This window comes from Sciurus carolinensis, chromosome 5 (assembly GCF_902686445.1).
Source record: "Sciurus carolinensis chromosome 5, mSciCar1.2, whole genome shotgun sequence".
Taxonomy (NCBI): Eukaryota; Metazoa; Chordata; class Mammalia; order Rodentia; family Sciuridae; genus Sciurus; species Sciurus carolinensis.
Window position 1 is genome coordinate 140,096,049 of NC_062217.1, and position 14,397 is coordinate 140,110,445.

General features: G+C 37.5%; 1 protein-coding gene across 1 annotated transcript in view; it reads right to left on the reverse strand.

The window, feature by feature from the left end:
- The window catches only part of Cpeb3 (cytoplasmic polyadenylation element binding protein 3), a 140,098-nt gene that overhangs the window by 13,117 nt on the left and 112,584 nt on the right, over positions 1-14,397 (reverse strand). The window contains 1 exon segment of the mRNA XM_047552265.1: positions 10,601-10,783. Within this exon segment, the coding sequence (XP_047408221.1) occupies positions 10,601-10,783 (183 nt within the window).

The window sequence follows — 14,397 nt, forward strand, 5'->3', positions numbered from 1 at the left end:
TGGGGTTCTATTATATCTTAAGGTGATTGATTTCTAATGTAATACATCATGCAGGAAACACAGTCTGCATGGTTTTAAATTTTAAAAAAGTAATGGAAATTATTTTTATATTGATTGAATTGGTTACATACATGTCAAAACTGATCAAATTGCATACTTAAAAAAATAAAATCTGGGACCCTGAAAATCAACACAAGCCAATAGTCCCTTTAGAATCTGTATAAGTCATAATTTGACCTCACACTTGAATTCTGTCTAGCCTTTAAAAAACTGGATCAACCAAAGCCACAAAGCATGTCTCTTCATAGTCAAATCAGATGGACATCAGTGATAATGCATTAAAGTTTTGTTCATATATATACAAATGGTTAGGGAAAGAGCAGCATTGAATACTTAAAGTTGTTTAATTATTTAAAGGAAAAGTGTTTAAAAAGATAAGGGCAGAGTATAAGTGTCCCTATTTCTAGATTTAACCTTGGAGTGATCCTGGGCATTCCATGAAAGAGCTTTGGCTCACTAAGCAAGCTGTTTCTTATCACCTGGCACAATGTTGCTTCTTGGAAAAACATTCAATTTGGAGCACTCAAAGCTTTCAAACATAATATGCTAATAATCTTCTTGGCATGTGTCACAGAGTACATCCATCCAGGTCTAAAAACCACAGCAGACTCATTGACATTCCCACTCGACACCATATCTTTCCAGTTGCTGAAGCAGGTCTTCCACCAGCTGACAATACTAAGAACTTCTAAACGTATATTTTTAGTTTTTCATCTGTCTATGGAGCTGGGATCCTGCTATTTAGAAGATGACAGATCAGAGGAAATCAAAGTAGCAACATGAAAATAACTTTTCCTTAGCAACAAAGTTATGTATAATCTTCCAGATATGCAAATTCAGTGGTTAATTTTAGAATTGACCTGGGGTAGATTTTTTTTTTTAATCTATAGGGGAAATGGTTTGGATTTTGTTTTCAAAACCTTATAGAGGATGGGCCTTACCATTGTTCATATTCTGAGGTGATAGGGAATGAAAGATCTGAAACGATCCTTGTTCCTTTCCTACAGTTCAAAATATGCTTATTGTTGCATGGCAGGGCTCTGTGCCAACACCTCTGCCATATGTTTATAGAGTGCAGAGATCTGTGAGCACTACAGCCTGAAGCTTTCTCTTTCTGGAAAACAGGAGGGTCAGTGGACAGTATCCTGCACAGTGCAGATGGATCCTCCTGTGCCTGGTTTCCTCCGTGCTGACTGGGAATGGAGTAGGAATGTGGCGATAAATTGGTTCTCACCAAGTTCTAGTAATTGTGAGGAACAATGGGCTAGAAAGTGGTTAAAAATCTGAACTGAGTAACTGTTGTGGCAGCACCCCGTCAGGGTATACAGGTATACAGGAGCATAGCACCCTGGCTATGACACAACCTACAGCTTTAGTTTGGATCAGCTCTTCCAAATAAGAAGCCCTCACCCAGAAATTGCCAACTGACAGATACCACCTGACCTCTAAGGTTAAAGAACCTGAGTGCTTTACTGAGGCAGTTACATAAAAAATGGAGATTGATTTCACAAACACCCTCTATGCTCAGATAAGAGCAGGAAAAAACAATATTTTAACCACTCTAAAAGAATTTTCATATTAAAATTGCTCATAATTCCAAGGGAGGATACATGAAAAGACAGGCAGAACAGGCCAGGAGAAATCAGGACTCACAACAAGAAAGGAGGGGCTCAACACAAATGTTCGGTTCCATTCCATTCAGAGAAGATCTTTCTCTTTCTTTACATGATCCAAATTCCCTTTAAAATACTGTTTCTAGTCAAAGGCTATGAAATGCCCAGTGTTTCAAAATAAACCCAGGTAGAATTAGTTCAGATGATATTCTCACTCACTTCTGGGTGTCAATTCTCAAGGGCCAAGTCAAACCCAGCTACAGACACAGCTAGGAGGCTTTCAAGCCAGATCAGATAGGGCAGGTGACAGCAGCAGGACAAAGGCTGGGTTGTAGGAGTCACAACAAGGTTAGGAGTACAAACAGTCCTGGGATGAGTCAGCAGAGCCCTCACTCTTATTGCTATTGAGTCATCTTATCTACTCAGTTGTGGCCAGGGACAAAGTGTAAATATTGTCAATACTTCTGTTAGTAGGTTGCTAGGTCATATTATCTTCATATAAGCTAAAATACAATACCTCTGGGAGTTTTTACAAATTCAAGCTCAATGTGTTTCCAGCAGGGAGGAGGGAGGGAGAGAGGGGAGAGAGATGATGATAATTAAATATGTGAAGATAAGGTGCCAGCAAAGAAAGGAACAAAAGATAAATTGAAAATGGACTATTTAAAGAGCATGCTATTCAAAGCAAAAATTATGTGCTGCAGTTTAACTATCAAAATGTTCTTTAAGAATCAGAGAGCCCCAACTTGTCTAATTGAAAGTCACTATCTCTGTCTTCAATATGAAGCTAAAATAGAGTCAAAGGAACATTATTTGTCAATGTCATTTCAAACCCCATTTTTCCTTGTTATATAGACACATTTAAGATGATATTTCAGAACTATGCAACTCAAATAATCAAAAATAAGGAATTATAATATTAGAGCTGGGATACGCTCAGTGGTAGAGCACTTGCCCAGTATGTGCAAGGACCTAGGTTCCATCCCCAGCAACACACACACACACACACAGTATGACTACTCCAGGGACTACCAGCCACAGCTTCAATGCCCCACCACCATGATGCACAAAGCAGCTGCCGATCCCATGCCCACCCCAAACCTTCTGTAGACAGAAAATGTGGTAGGTGGGATACGCTTGGGAAAAAGGGACTGAGGAAGGGGAAAACAGTTTACTTATTAAACTGTATGCTGCTTTATGTAATTAGAGCAGGAACGATAGAAAAACTGAAAGAAGAAAAAGCTGAAAGCAGCATTCTCTCAACTGAGTTCCCTAGGACATTGTTCCCAAGACATGTACATTTCAGAAGAGTTTTATGATCCAAAAACTTGGTGAAAAATTGCATAGTCTCCTTCTTGGATCTTTACAATGAAAATTAATATGTAAAAAAATTTCTAATATGTCCTAAAATAAACCAGTCTAACTTACTTTAAGCAATCACTTTTAAATTCATTTGACTCAGAAACAGATTTTAAAAATAAACTAGGTATTAAAATCCCAAGAGACTCATGTTTTAGGTAGCACACATTGGGAAATAATTATTTAGGGGAATTAATTCTAGGAACAATTCCCAGGTAGGACAGACTGCCTTCTCAAAGCTCTTCCTCCTGTTTTAAAAACTCAAATCATCAACCAACTTTACTCCTACTACCTTGCCTGAAATACTTAACCCCCTCAACTCACTTGAAATTCCAAAAAATTGTATTTAATAAGCATCTTCTAGAACATCTCAATATTAATCATTCATAGTTTCACATAAATGTTTTAATAAAATGCTTTAGTTTTCAAAAACATTTTCATTCTTTCTTGGTATATGTCCTCTTTCTTCCTTCAAGCTACATAATAAGCGGTACAGGCTAGACTAAAACCCCAGATTGGCTGATTCTATTACCTCTTCCACCAGTAAAAAGGTTTCAATGAGCTGAATTAGGAAACTATAATCAATGTCAACTACATGATGCACTTAAAATTAAAATTGTTCATATAATATAATCAAGTTTTTGCTAGTGTAAGGGAGATTCAACTGATTCTACCCTTCACAAAATTTTCTTATGACCTCACAAGTAGACCAAAGAGTAGAAAATGGCTATGTAAAAAGATTACCAATTTTCAATGATTTCACTTGTCATACTACAAAAATTTTTCATACATAGTGACCCAGACTTGTGTTATAAGAAAACTGGATTTAGCAGAGTTTGACTTTTTTTTTAAATTTTGATTCACTGCACATGAATGGGGTACAACTTTTGTTTCTCTGGTTGTACACAAAGCAGAGTCACACCGTTTGTGTAATCATATGTGTACATAGGGTAATGACGTTTGTCTCATTCTACTATCTTTGAGCTTTCACATCTTAATTCATTTGGTATTACTTCTAAAAATACCAGTAAATAGAGAGAATGACTACAGGTGACATCTTTGGCTCTTATTGTATTTAAATATTTTTAACTGTTCCAGTTTTTCACAGAAACACTATTCAAAAGAATATAAGCAAACTTTAATCCTAACTTCTATTTTATTCCAGGTGCAAAATATTTTTTATCAGAGGAAATATATTGGTAAAAACACTTATTTCTAGACTAGAAAAAAAATGCTTCAATTCTTTCCACTCCCCAACCCACCCATCCACTACTGGGGATTGAGACCAGGGGTGCTCTACCACTAAGTTACATCTCCTAGCCCTTTATTATTTTTCTTTTGAGACAGGGTCTCACTAAATTGCCCAGGTTGGCTTCAAATTTGCAATCCTCCTGCCTTGGCTTTCCTGGTGATTGGGATTATAGGCATGCACCACTGATACCATCTGAAAAAAAAATCCTTCAATCTTTAAACAGAAAATGTACCCAGGTGTTTACATCTATAAAAGGAACTTTAAAGTCTCTATATGTGTGTCTTGGCTAACATCCAAAACAATATGTTGGTAGACTGGCACAAAGTTAACTTTTTTTTTCAGTGCCAACTTCAACTACTTCATTATCTTTATATTAAGGGGTTAAGTAGGTACTTTCAAAAAGAAGTCAACAATTAGCCTTGAACAGACAGTTAGGCAATAGCACAGTTTAAATAGGTCAGGCTCAGCAATAATATAAATTGATATCTGTATAGTGTAAGAACTTCCCAAAGCACTTCTCCAACTGTCATTATTTGTGCAATAAACCCAGATGGGGTTCTGACTACCACAGGACAATGCAATTGAGCCCCTAAAGGCTAAGGAGCTTCAAAGTCATACCAAGATTGAGAAAAGCCAGGGGTAGATTCAGATTTCCCAATTCTCAGGTCAGAACTCTTTTTTTCCCCTATAGTAATGGTTCTTTGGGAGGTAGGGATAGAGAAGGGCCTAGGGTCTATCCCCTCTAACACTCCAATGGTGATGACATAAATGCTCCCCCATTAATGTTCAAGGGAGCCTCTGTTATCCATGAGAGTGGATCATCAGCAGAAGAGGCAGAAGACACCACTGGGAAGTGCTGTGCTGAGAACCACACAACCTCAACATTGTCAACTTGCTAACTGTAGTGAACTTGAGCCATAAAATATGGACACTATAAGCCTTAATTAACTTATTTCAAGATGCTTATTTTTCTTGGAAGTAAAAACTGAGCATGAATTCTATTCTGTCGTTTACAATAATAATTTTCTAAGGGTCACCATGACATTGAAAATGCCAAATATTTTCACTTTATAATTCAGTGAAGTTGCCTTGGTTCGCATCAACTTGAACAAGGTTTCCATGAAGACTTCGTAAACATGAAAAGCAAAACAACCACAAAAAATCACAGAAAAATTCCAACTCATTTTGTTAATGTTAAAATGATCTACAGACATACTAGAAATTACTGATAACTCCTTTTTGCCTTACTCTATGCAATGTGTATGTTCCTGAAAAGTTATCTGAAATACTGAAACATAAATTGCAACATGGAGTCTATGATCTCAAAGACTCCTAACCCAGACTTGTAGAAACAGGAGTCCATGGAAGAAGTGGGTTTGAAGAAACATTAGGCCCTGGGTGAGCAGCCAGCTGAGAGAGGGAGTTCCACAAGCAGGAGCAGATCTGTTCTTACTCATTAGGAATCCTGAGAAAGTCTCCAAACATCCCCTAGATTCTCTCCGGTTGCAAAATAAAGGGGCTTGAACCAGACACGCCTGAGGTTAAGTCTAGCTTTAGCACATTATTAAGTGTGCTAAAAGGATATTTTTTGATATTCTAAATAGCCAACCCTATTTTTATTTTATTTTTTTATTACATAAGTGAATGTTCGTAACCAAGTAGAAAAGGACAACTGCAAAGTCCTCTGGTGGACAGATGGATGCCCCAAAGTTTGGTAAAAAAAGGCCACCTCTCAATCAGCAATTCGTTCAATAAATCACTCATTCATTCAAAAATAATCAAAGCTTGTCCACTATGTATCACATTTTGAGGACAAAGTTACTAATCTGAAAAATATAGTCATTATCCTCCTTTATATTCTAAGAGAGTAGATGGACATTAAACAAAGTGTTATTTCATTACAGTGATATTTAATGCCACAAAGGAATAATAGATGGTATTATGATAATCTATGGAGGTATAGATTCCAATGGAAGGATTCCTAAATTATCATAATTAAGTTGAGACCTGAAGGAAAAGCAAGTATTAGCCAGGCAGTGGTAATAGGTATAATAACCCTAAGAAGAAAAGGCCACTGTGGTTTGGCTTAAGATAAGAAAGAAGAAAGGAGAGCTGAGGCACAAGTATGTATTGCATGAAGGGTCATTTAGGGAAATTCAAGGATTTTTACCTTTATCTGAAAATGCAGTAGAACATAATCAAAGGTTTAAAGGAGAGGAATGACTTGTTTCAAATAAGGATTTAAAAGATCACTCTGCTTTGAAAAGAATGAGTTGGAGATGGGATAAAACTGATGGGGACACCAATAGGGAAACTACTCTAGATGTCTATGTAGGAGACAACAAGATATCCAGTATCTCTGACAGCCTTCCAAGGCTGCTGTTAGTCCTTGCTGTTCCATATATCATCCTACTTATTCTACCATATTTGAATGCCTGCTGTGTGCCAAGCACTCCCATTCAGACACAAGTGGCACAGTCAAGATCATGGCAGCTCTGTAAAGAACTACTAGTAGAAGCCCATTCCATCTCTGTTAGTCCTCCTACAGCTAGTCATGTCACAGCAGAAAGTCACTGATATGCTGGAGGATTCATCAACGTGTTCACAAGGGGAACCCTAATCACACTATAACAGGGTTCAGAAGTTTGCCCCAAGAGCCTCGGTATTCTGTTTCCCTGACTTTGAAGATGACAGCTTAAATAAGTAGGCTTCTCACCCTATAATAAGCTGAGTGAATATAGAAGATAAATGCAACACGTTCCCTCCCCCACTGTTGTTATTCTAAATTGATTATAGCACACTTAAAGACTGTGTGTTTAAAATACCTCTGTGTTCTAAGATTGATTGTGGTAATGGTGGCACAGTATGCAAATATGCTAAAAATGTTCAATTATATACTTCAAATGAATTATATATTTAATTACCATAAAACAGCTCAAAAAAGCTGCTAGAAACCACCTCTTAAATACCATGATATTATGGGTGAGTGAAATGATAACAGAGATGAACATGCTAAACTCACAGGATTGGACTGTTCCTATAAATGTTGCATATTGACATATATCATTCTGTATTCCCAGAAAAGTCCCAAAGTCTCTAAGATGTTGAGAAACCATCAAATCTATTAAAGGTCACATTTTCCCTAAAAAACTACTCCATCTAAGAGGTGTGGCAACAATAATAATAATAAATAAATACAAATTCTCAAAAGATGTCTCCTTTGAAAAAAATATTGGTTAGACAATAAAGAAGTGGAAAAAGTATACCAATTTCTTTTGCATGTACGTCCCACTGTTTATACAAGAAAGGTGAAACCTGAGAGCACACACCTCAGATAGCATAGGACTTCTGTGGTTCCAGAACCTTAAATGAATTGTCTGGCCTGATGGGCAGACACTGCTCACTGCAGGTAATCTTGCCTACTTTTCTCTGGGTAAAGAATGAAAGGGATAAGGATTGCAACAAAGAGTGGCCCTTAAAATGCCAGTGATAGTTAAAGAATTTCAGAGTCCACTGAATCTCCATTATAATGTTGCCGAGATCAACAGAGGCTCCTTTGAGTAGAAAGGTTATAAAGGTTGATGCTATTTAAAACATCCAAGGTCTTGGCTTAAAGGCAACTCTAGGGTCACATGGGAAGGAAGGAGAGAATAAATGAGGAATTTTCAATAGCAAAGGAAAGAGTATGTAGGCATAGGCAGTCACAGGTCCTTGACACATGGAATATTTCAGAATCTTCAATGCAATGTGTATGTTCCCTGAAATAAAGGTGTGCTTAGTGACAAAAATTCTCTGTTAACCATCATAAGCAGACAATTATCTTTCTGAGGAAAAATGGCATTACCTAAGGAAGTAATAATGTGCTTGTATATGAAAGAAATTTCTATGGAAAGTTCGAAATTTAAGCTTTGATAGAAAGATGAATAAAATCAAACTATTAATGAACCTAAAATGCATCTATGAAGGACAGTTGAAAAAGGCTCAAAAATGCCAGGGACAACAAAGTATTGTGTTGAATATATTCAATGAAAACACAACCTAACGGAATAATAGTTTAAGGGAAGGGAGTGTAATGTTTATTATAAATGAACAATGAAAAAGGAGCCCTATTCAAGATGGAAACTGGCTTCCACATCTCATAATAAAGAAAAAGGTTTTATACTGGTCACGACAACAAAGCACAGGAAGCAAAGCTCATGCCTCCAGGCCCTGAGGCAAGGAAGGAAGTGTAGGGACTCTGCCACTTTCATCAGGTCTTTCATTCAGAGGACTCTGAAATGAAGCCCTCCCCTTGGTTCTCTTTTGTCATTCCCAAAATCCACCTACTGTACAGTCACTGGCTCTAGCTTCAGAGGGGACCCAAGAAAGCTTCTTTCATATAAATGAGAACTCAAGGCTCTTCTGCTTAAGTTTTTTGCCTGGGTTTGTCAGTGATAGGTGCAATAGCAGTCTGAATGTAAAGACTCTGCATATCGGATCACCAAATAAGAAAACTCTCCCAGCCGCACCATTTGTTAATTTAAGGAAAGTTTATCGAACATCTCAGACCAAATTAAGCAATGGGTATGCACTGAGACCAGGAAGAATAAGACAGACACCAGGCCCATTGCTGTGGAACTTAGAGTCTAGTAGGGGGGATTACAATTATAAGAGAAGCTTGGGTTGCTATGGCCACTTGAAAACTAGGAATGGAGCTGAATCATTATTACCTGCCTCTCCATTAATTCAAAGAGCATTTAAAAATTCTGAAAATAATTGATTCATTTTAGTTAAAAAACAAACAAATTACTACCACTAACACATTTATTTTCATTTTTTAAAAAAGTTTTCTAGTTTGAGACAGGGTCTAAATTGCTGAGGCTGGCCTTCAACTTGAGATCCTTCTGCCTCAGCCTCTGAAGTCACTGAAATTACAGGTGTGCACCACTGGGCTTTACTTACTGCCACTTACTCTAAGGAGTTCATAGAATGTTTATTCTAAGCAAAGCCTTTGTAATTGATACATGTCTAAACAAAACCATAATTCTTGGGGCTGGGGTTATGGCTCAGCCATAAAGCATGTGTGAAGCATTGGGTTTGATTCTCGGCACCACATATAAATAAATAAATTAAATAAAGGTCCATCAACAACTAAAAAAAAAAAATATATATATATATATATATTTAAAAAAATAATCTTGCTAAATATGAAAATATCTATCACCAACTGAAATTTTCACTTCCTACATTTGTCAGTTATTACAAAATGAGCCAAAGATGACTGTAGAAAGTATAGGTGAAACTTTATAATAGGACATATTTACTACTTTGCTAATTCTAGTCCAGTGCATACCTCAAGAAGATCCTCTACTTAAGAAACAACAGCAGCCACTGTACAATTGTACAGGCAGGAATTCAAGCCCTCGTACTAGTCTCCTATTTACTCTTTACATTTAGTAAGATAGGTCCCAGATTAGCTCCTACCATCTTCCATTCCCCCAAGTTCCAAATAGGGGCAGAGGTAAGATTTAAGGGATTTAAACCCTGTTCCTGTCCACCAAACCAGAGGAGCATCCCAACTCCACCACACCCACTTTTTAGATCATGAGAGCACACTCAACGTCTCTAGAGGCCAGACATGCAATATCAATGAGTAAAATGGCAGATAACACACATGTATATTTCATAAGCAGTGAAACTATAGGGAGATGGAGAGGAGATTGAAGGGGACAATAGCTATTAGGTTTCAATGATTGCTACTATGTATAATGTAATTTTTTTTTTTTTTTTAATAGAAGTTCAGGGTTGGGATTATAGCTCAGTGGTAGGAATGCTTGCCTCGCATGTATGAGGCACTGGGTTTGATCCTCAGTACCACCAAAAGTAAATAAATGAAGTGGAGATATTGTGTCCATCTAGAACTAAAAAAAAATTTAAAAGAATTAAAAGTTCAGAATCTTACCATATTCCTTAACATATAAATGTTAATCCAAGCCTATTTGATTTAAGAACATTATGAAGATCATACAGATCACCAGTTCTCAACCTTTGTTAATCCACTGTTAGCATCATCTTTGAATAGCATTGGTCTTGTGTGCTAATTCTGTGACTTATTTTTATAAGTGTAGCATCACCCTGGGGATAGGTGAAACAGAAGGTCCATTAACACCTCAAACACCAAGAGGTTTTCTTTTCAGCAGCCTAGATGGACTCATGGACCAATGCCATGCAAAGTAGAGCTGCTACTTATGACCACCAGGTGCTTTCTCCTCCCAGGGACTCATAGAATCATCTTCATTCTTTCCCATAGCAACTCCACCCTGAGTGGTTGCCTTACCCCGTTTGTCAATGTCATTGTGTTGAAGCTGCACAAAGCGTGCACTGATGGCTGCAATATAACTCTGCTGATTGGAGAACGCCACACGGCCAGCACCTTTGGGGTACTTCAGCTCTGGGTCCGTATCAATGCCAGCATAGCAGACACCACCATACAAACGGTCCATGATCATTGCCAATTCAACTGCAGAAAATAAACATGGGTGTGTATAAATATTTGGAAAGTACTTTTCACACAAGGAAAAGAAGGCTCATGCAATGTAATTAAGAAAAGAAAAACTCCATGCTAAGCATCATGAAGAATGTCCATATCAGTCTTACAACTTAAGTAGGGAAGCTACTCACAGAATATTTTAAATAAAATGAAAAAGTATACATACATACACACAAGAGTTTACATAATCAGAACTTAAAGCTACAATATAGAAAGAATGCTCTATCAGTAATCCTGTTCTAATTTCTAACAGCTTAATATCTGGAACAGGCCCTGGGTAGGCAAAGAATTTCATGATACCATAACAAGTTATGAAGAAAAATTATATTTACTGATGTCTAAGGCTGAAAGCAATTACTACTGTCACACTGCTATACTAGGAATAAGATACAGAAAGAATCAACTCCTCATTTTAACTAGAGACATTAAATTTAAAGATTTAAAAGTAAGTCTCCATTTTTATTTAGAGTATGTTTTATTCCAACTGAGAAATACCCATACTAACATTTCACATGGAAGTCTAAATAATAATACTAATAATGACAATAGAAGCAATGAACATTTATTGAGCACTTAGCTTTAGGAAGCTCTGAATTGCTACACGAGGAGTAAAACACACCAATCCTGTACCTCGCTATAGGTCCAAAGGTCTGATCTGCTCTCCATTGTCACATTTCTTGCCTTTGTATTGGTATATGTACAAAACACTTTTAGAGAAGGCATTCAGAAAATGGACCATTCCAAAGGTATGATATTCAAAAATTATCCCCAACCCATACAGGTATCATGGAAGACATATACACTTACCTGCATCCTAAATTGCCTGAAGATAATTGTTTACTTGATACTGGATAGCACCTCCTCCACGTATGACCATTCCTTTCAGGTCATAGTATTAATCCAAAAGACTCAGCCCTACCCTGGGAATCCAAAAGACTCAGCCCTACCCATTTTCTCTCCAATACCTCCATATGGGTGTTTTGGAAAGCAGAAGTCAGGGAAGACAGGATGACCTGGGCCAGAGAGCCTGTGCAAAGCCCCACACAGGAGAGCTCCACAAAAATTAGAATCTGGAGAGAAGAAAAACACCACAATCTGGTGGGTTGTGGGGCGGGGAGGAGGTCTGCATCAGATACAAGGGCTATAGGGCAGAACTGTGTAAGAACTGCCCTCCCATCAAGATTTTCTACAAATAAAAGGAGAGCCACATATTACTGGTTCCTCTAATTCAAAGCTGTTGAGGCAGTAAGAAAAACTGTGCCATCATATTAGAAAAGTTGTCATTTTTACTTTTTCGAAATTTCTTTCCATATTAGACTGCTTAATATTGTGACTACTTTCTAAGTGCCTATTTTTAATAGGCAGAATAACCTATAACCAACAGGTAACTTTCAAGAGAGAAAATAAGCTGCATAACTAAGCCTAAGAGGAAGTGCTACTAAAGGTAGAGCAGCAAAGTCATCCCAATATCCTATTATGGTCAGAATTACTGAGTCATATCAGTCAAGGGAGCATTGTGGATTAGAGCCAACTGGACTCCACTGAAGTCTGGGCAGGATCCTGGAATCACATTCATTTGGATGATGCAACAAGAATTGTACCCAAACCCTCAATATCAAAGTTCAATGGTTATCCATACTTCATCCAACAACCTCTGATGGCTTAAGTTTCTCCCCATATAGCTAGTGTTATTCCCCATACAGAGACCAGAAACTCAAGTAGGTTTATTCTCAACTGAAGTCATTAGTGAATTCCCTTACTGGTCAAATGAGCACTGAAAATAAATTTCCAAAGACCAGGTTTTCATGGAATGGAATAAGGAAGGGACACTCTCCCATGTTTCATGAGTATCCAAGAAAAGAATACCAGCAAGGGACCAAATGGCATGTGTCTTCCACAATATGAAGGACTCAAGAAGGCATGTGATCAATAAAGAATGCACACCTGTTGTAAGCTTGAACCTCCAGTTAAGGAGGAGAGCTCCTGTAGCCACAGGTTCTTCTACACCATAGTGGTTTCCAAAAGAATCTTTGGGATCCTCTGATGCCAGAGAAGGCATCTTCCACAAATATTCCATTATCTGTGAATCTATCTGCTAGAAAATCATCTTCATGTGCCAAAGATTACATCATGACTGATATTGCTGGCAGATAAGTACTTTTGACAGGAAGCAGAAATGCTCATGCATGTATGCTTTTATGAAAACTGATTATAAATAAATCATTTCCATTTATGAGTTTATATATAGTCATTTTCTTGGCCAGCAAAGTCTGCAGACATTTGAGCCTACAATGTCTCACTTGAGTGAAGATAATTTGTTGACATACTAGTGACTAAAGAAGAGTTTTATGGAAGAGATGATGCAAATTTCCCATTTCTCTACCTTAATCTGTATTTTAATTATAGAAAGTCTAATATTCTGATCACTCTTGAAGAAAAGTAAATAACAAACAACTGCTGTTTGTATTTGGTCTTTTATTTGACTAGTAAGTCAGCACTTCCTGCAGGCAGACTTCATTCGAGGTTCAAACACCAGAGGAATGTCATTACTGAGAAAGCAATTTTTCAATTAGTGACACCTTTTTTTCAATATTTCTAATGCTATAAAAACAGCATTTTAAAAAGAGCTAATTTAATCCATCCACTACTGTATGTAACTAATGAAAACACAGAGTAAACCTACAAATGTTCAATCTGACTTTTCTTCTTTTTAATAGAAGGTACAAATTTTACCAACAAATGTCAGAATGTACAGCTATTTTTAGAAGCTAGGTTTTAAAGCCTTCTTTAGAGTAAGTACCATTAGTTAATATAGGAAAGTCTCCTTCCTCTGATGGGAAGACAAGAGAGATGAGGAGACTAGTTGGAGAGTAGTGTGAAAAAAGGAAGGAAAAAGTTCTAAAGGTCTAGCAAGAGTCAACTAAAATCTTCACAGGTTCATCTCTATCTGTGAGCTCAACCCTGCTCATGAACTCTGAGTTCTGGATAAAGGATGTGTCTTCTTCTTCTTCCTTTTAATACTGGGAATTGAACCCAGGGTCTTGGACATGTTAGGCAAGCACTTTACCACCAAGCTACATTCCCAGTCCAAACGTGTGATAATGGGAATAGAGTAAAGCCACTAAGTCTATGACAGGGAATCCTCCTTCATTCTAAACTACCTTCTGTAGAAGGAAAAGAAAGAGTAGCACCCAGGAGCATGTCCTTAACATTTAACCCCAGGAAGATGAAAGTATCAGATCATACTGGGCATGCAGATGAAGAGTTCTGGAGTTCACAAAGAGGTGACAACAAGCAGGGTCCATGTGGAAGTTAGGACTCTCTGAACCACTTTTTATTTTTTCCTTCCCATCTAGTCAGTGTTATCAGGGTCTGCCTGATCACCACAGGGGTGGGAAATTAACAGGTGTGGCAGTCACATCCAAGGACATACTTTACTTTGGACAAAATGCTCTGTACTCGTTAAGTCAACTCAAGTTATCTCATGACCAACTTTCATCATGGAGACACGCAGTATGGGTCTAATCCACGCAGTAGCTCTTGTGATGTGCTTCCTTGTGCCACAAACTGAAGAGGGAAACAAG